The sequence below is a fragment of the Chaetura pelagica genome, unplaced genomic scaffold (assembly GCF_000747805.2).
Source record: "Chaetura pelagica isolate M959 unplaced genomic scaffold, ChaPel_1.0 scaffold1116, whole genome shotgun sequence".
NCBI lineage: Eukaryota > Metazoa > Chordata > Aves > Apodiformes > Apodidae > Chaetura > Chaetura pelagica.
In genome coordinates, this window is record NW_009953529.1 from 19,476 (window position 1) to 24,572 (window position 5,097).

The window sequence follows — 5,097 nt, forward strand, 5'->3', positions numbered from 1 at the left end:
CAGGAATTCTGCAGGGTCCCAGGGCCTGGTGGGTGCTGCTCTGTCTCACCCTGTGCCTCTGTCCCTCCAGCACAGCTGCAGCCCCAACCTCTTCGTGCAGAACGTCTTCGTGGACACCCACGACCTCCGCTTCCCCTGGGTCGCCTTCTTCGCCAGCAAGTGAGTTTGGGGGCTCATCCCACCCTGCTCCTTGGCCACTTCCACCCCAGCCTGAGTAGGGAAAACCTTGGGGAGGAGCTAGAGGAGGATCCCAGGTCGCTCGTCGGGGCTGGAGGTTCTGGTGCCATTTGTGGCAGTTTTAGACCTTCCCAAAGAAGGTGGGAGGTTGAGCACAGAGCAGCTGAGCAGGGGGAATCCCTGCCATGTCCCTTCTGGCCTCCAGGAACACATCGAAGCCCTAGATGGGCAATCCAAGGAACAATTCCAAGGGCAATTCCCTTTCCAGTGGTGGCTCCTTCACCCTGGAACCGCACCGCCCTGTCCAGAGAGGTTCCCTGTGGGCGTCGTTCTCTCCTCAGGATCCTGCTTGGCTGATCCCCTTTGGAATGTTCTCTTCTCACAACCTGTGCTGCTTCTTTTTCCCCCAGGAGGATCCGAGCTGGCACGGAGCTGACCTGGGATTACAACTACGAGGTGGGCAGCGTGGAAGGCAAAGAGCTGCTGTGCTGCTGCGGGGCCATCGAGTGCCGCGGGCGGCTGCTGGGACCCCCCTGGACCCCCACAGATCCCCCTGGACCCTCCACAGATCCCCCTGGATCCCCAGGCTCCACGCTGGGGGGCAGGGAAGGGCAGATCTGGGGCAAGAGCTCCAACACTGCCCTGGCTCCATGGCAGCTTCACAAGGACAAACTCCCTCCTGTTCCTTCTCCAGTGATGCCCCCAATTCACGTGTTGGGGTTTGGGTTTGCGGGTGGTTTTTTGGGGGGCTGGGCTCTTACCTGCACATCCAAAGGGTTCAATAAACCACTACAAGGGCAAAAAGAGGCAGATTTTGACAAATTGGAATCAAATGGTTCATCACCCACCGGCTCAAGCGCAAAACCTTGGTCTGAGGGGGGAGCTGGAGCAGCAAAATGGGGGTTCCACCTGCCCCAAGTGCAGCCCCTGTGACTCTGCTCACACAAGGGAGGATTTTTTTTTTTTCCCCTACTAAAGAAAAACTTTTAGACAAGAAAAACCAAAACCCACCACACCTTTGTCAGGCCTGAGCTCCAGTTCCATCCTCTCAGTTTCCACCTGAATAGCAGCTTTGTCACCCGAGGAGGGTGGCAGCTCCTCTGGCAGGGCTGCCCCTGGGGGGGAGGATATAAAAATAACAAAAACCCTCCAGTCTGCTCCATTTAGCACTGAAAGCAAAAGGGACCTGCACCCAGTGAGCCCCCCCCAAAAAGAGGGCTGTGGTGCCACCCACAGAAGAGACCCAAGGTACCTTCACTATTAGTTTGGGTTTTTTTTATACCGAAGTTTATTAGTTTTTTTTTAAACTTTTAATATATTTAACCTTATATTTAAAAAAAAAAAGAAAAAAGAAAAAAAAAGCAAAACAAAACAAAACACGTTTTGGTCTGATGTTGGTTAATGGTCCTTTTCCCCCCCCACCCCTCCGTGCTGGGAGGTCTCCCCACATCCCGGGTGGATGCAGGAGGCAGAGCCAAGCCCGGCTCCTTCCAACTTCCAAATAAATAGAAACAAAAACCAAAAACAAGGAGGGGGGGAAAAAAAATATCAGTTGCAAATTTGTCCTGTTACAGCTGGGAAAGGGCCCAGGAGAGGCCACGGGGAGGGAAGAGACTGGAAACCCTTTGACAAGGAAAAACAAGGGGATTAAACTGGGGGAGACAAGTAGTGACTGAACCCTGTGGCTTCCTGGCTCCCCCCACCCCGAGCACTTTCATAGTGTCATTGTGAAATTCAGCCACCAAAACACCCCGGGTGTCACCTGGGATGTGTCACCTGCTCCCCCGGGGTGTCACTTGGGATGTCACCTGCTCCCCCAGGGTGTCACTTGGGATGTCACCTGCTCACCCAGGGTGTCACTGGCTCCAGCTCCCAGAGGCTTTTCCACCACTCTCGAAGTGCGGGGCAGGGAAGGGGATTTTTATCCCAGTGTTGGAAGAGGCTGCAGGACCCGCTCCCCTCCGGCCAGGAGATGGTTGGAAAAAAGGGAATAACGTGGGGCTGGAGCCCGTGAGGGGCTGGAGCCGGGAAAGTCACCAGAGCCCGGAAAGGCGCCATCCCAGGGGGAGGCTCCTGGCTCCGCCTGTCCCGGGGCACGGTGGTGGATTAAGGCAGGAGGTGAAAGGCAAAAATGGCCCCAACGGGACGGGGGGGGGGAGGAGCGACCATTGCCCCCCCCGGAACTGCTGCCCCCTGGAGCTGTGGCCCCAAATCAGGGGGAAGGGGAGCCCAGAGGGGCTCTGGGGGTCCCGGTTTGCTTTGCTGGCCCAGGGAGGGACGAGGATGGAGCGGCCGGGGGGGACACCTGCAAGGGTGACATGGCTGGGGTCTGACACCTCCTGGGTGTGGGCTCTAGGGGCCCCCCCGGCCCCCCCGCCGGGCAGGACGCTCAGTCGGTTTTGCGGTGGTTGTTGTTGAGGACAGGGTGGCCGTTGGAGAGGGGCCCATTCTTCTCCTCCTCCTCCTCAGAGTTGTCCGTCTCCTCGCGGTCGCTCCGCTCATCCTCAACCACCTGCAAGGGGAGAGGGAAAAGGGTTGAGGGGGCTCAGTCAGTGGTAACCCCCATTTTACTGCTGTGCCTCAGTTTCTCTCATTGCCACCACCACAGTTTCCTCCCCTTCCAGCCCCTTGGGAAGCCAAGTGCAGTTTGCCTTCATGGTTTGGGGGGCTCCTCTCACTCCCAGAGCCTCCATCCACCTGAAGCCACGTTGGGCGAGTTCAGATCCAGCCCCAGTGGCATCAGGAGCCCCCAGTCCCCCCCCTACAAGCCCCCTCTTCCCTTTCCCCCCCTACAAGCCCCCTCTTACCTTTCCAGTTATGAACTTCTGGGCCATGCGGATGATGAGGTAGGCCCAGAAGATGTGCAGCGACTGCAGCACGACCATCATGAAGTTGAAGAAGTAGTAGCCAAAGAAGGGAGGGTAGAGATCCAGCGGGTAAACCACCGTGCAGTGCATGATCCTGCGGGGGGAGCAGCTCCATCACGGGCAGGGACCAGCATCCCACCCCCCCGTGGGACTCCCCACCCCCCTGTGGGACTCCCCACCCCCCTGTGGGACTCCCCACCCCGTGCCTCAGTTTCCCCACCCCTTCCCCAGGGCCCAGTGCTCACCAGAAGGGCAGGATGACCAGGCGGGTGATGATGAAGACGGCGGCGAAGACGATGAAGATGTTGTTGCAGGTGTTTCTCCAGCCAGCATAGTTGAACATCTTGGCAGACTGAGGGGACAGGGAGGGGGGTGAGTTGGGGAGAGGACACGGGACATGGAAGTGGCTGTGGGGAGGGGGCCTCACCTCCAGCAGGTAGTCTGAGGAGTCGTGCAGGGCCATGATGAGCGTCCCTGCGCGGACGTAGTTGGCGAACCAGGAGAAGCTGATGAGGATGATGGTGGCGACGTGGTGGATGATCTGCTCCTTGAAGTCCTGGGAGGGGGGATTGGAGGAAGGGGGTGTCACCCTCAGCTTCCAGGCCCCCTCCATGACCCTAGATCCTCCCAGCTGGGGTGTCCCTGTGCCTCCCACCCCCGTCCCCAGGGACCCCCACCTTGCGCTTGACGTCGGAGGCGATGCTGAAGAGCAGGGACCAGTAGAAGGAGAGCTCGATCATGTAGTACCAGTACTGGGAGGGCAATATGCTCTGAAAGCCAAGGGGACACAGTGAGGGGGACCCCTGGAGCGGGGCTGACCCCCTTTCCTGGGCACCAACCAGACCCAGGGGTGTCTTGGGGACCTTCCTGCACCCCCTGCTGTGCAAACCCCTTCCCCGTGCATGAGTCAAACCCAGATGGGTGACAGTGACACTGTCACCCCCAGGGGGGTTCAATCCCCCTTGGGGAGGCCTCAGGCAGACCCAGAGAGCCCCTCCCACAGCTCCAGAAAGGGCTGTGGAACGTCGGGGGGCCAGGATTGGGCACTCACCTGGATGGGGTACCCCTTCCACACCTCCCGCAGGTCGTAGAACCAGGGTTTCTGTGGGTTGTGGTGGGAAGAGAGAGAGAAAAAGGGTTAGGGGGGACTAGGAGGGACCTGGGGGGCACAGGGGGGGACACGATACTTACATCCACTATGACAGCCATGCCAGCAATGAAAGCAATAAGGTAAAACGTGAATCGCCAACTGGAAAAAGGAAGCAGATGGTCCTCAGACAGGCCCCGGGAGAGGGAGGGAGGAGGATGGACCCACCAGACCCACGTTCCCCCCCCCAGGCCGGGGCCCGCAGGGTGACAGTGACACCAGGTCTCACCTGGCCTCCCTGAACTTCTTGAGCAGGCTGGGCCGGTCCTGGTTGCGGTGGCGGCGGAACCAACGCTCCCCCTGCCGCACCGAGTGCCCGCTCTTCTTGGACAGCATCTCCACGTCGGCCTGGGGACAGCAGGGATGTCACCACCACACCACGGGGCAGCCCCCGCTGGGGACCCTCCTCCTCCTCCCTCCTGCCCCTTCACCTGCTTGGGGTGTTTGGTGGTGGCAGCATAAAACTTCTCCAGCACAGGGTTAGGGGTGGCTTTTAACCTGATCTTCTCCTTGACGTTCAGCAGCCCGGCCAGGGGGGTGGCCACGTACCTGGGGGAGGAACAAGTGGACACAAAATGTCCCCATTTCTCTGCCATTTAGCTGATCTGGCTCCATCAAAGGACCTGCACCCACTCGGTGCTCAGTCTCCCCAGCCCATGGCCACCTCTCCAAGGTGGGTTTTACCCCAGGGGAATCCCCCAGGTCCCCTCTGCCACCCTGAGCTGGGGAGCAGCCCCCCCAGGAGGTGGCAGGGCGGGCACAGGGGGGCCTGGTGCCCTCCCCCTTCCCCTGCCATCCCAACAAAGCCCCGTCTGTTCCCGGCCTCCACTCCCCATTGTTTGCCCAACAAATCGCTCCTTAAACGCCTGCGCTGGGATAAGGGGGGGATGCACCAAGCTGGGCTGG

General features: G+C 59.6%; 2 protein-coding genes across 2 annotated transcripts in view; one reads left to right on the forward strand and one right to left on the reverse strand.

The window, feature by feature from the left end:
- The window catches only part of SETDB1 (SET domain, bifurcated 1), a 20,493-nt gene extending 17,983 nt beyond the window's left edge, over positions 1 to 2,510 (forward strand). Inside the window, 3 exon segments of the mRNA XM_009999490.1 lie at positions 71 to 159; positions 588 to 799; positions 2,449 to 2,510. Of these exon segments, the coding sequence (XP_009997792.1) occupies positions 71 to 159; positions 588 to 799; positions 2,449 to 2,510 (363 nt within the window).
- A 56-nt stretch (positions 2,511 to 2,566) lies between these two features.
- CERS2 (ceramide synthase 2) lies at positions 2,567 to 4,740 on the reverse strand (the record flags this gene model as incomplete). The annotated part of the gene is made up of 9 exons (XM_009999491.1): positions 2,567 to 2,689; positions 2,985 to 3,138; positions 3,290 to 3,396; positions 3,472 to 3,600; positions 3,722 to 3,814; positions 4,096 to 4,146; positions 4,236 to 4,293; positions 4,421 to 4,539; positions 4,623 to 4,740. Coding segments are annotated over 9 exons (952 nt in total), but the record flags the coding sequence as incomplete, so codon positions are not given.
- Between the last annotated feature and the right edge of the window lie 357 nt (positions 4,741 to 5,097).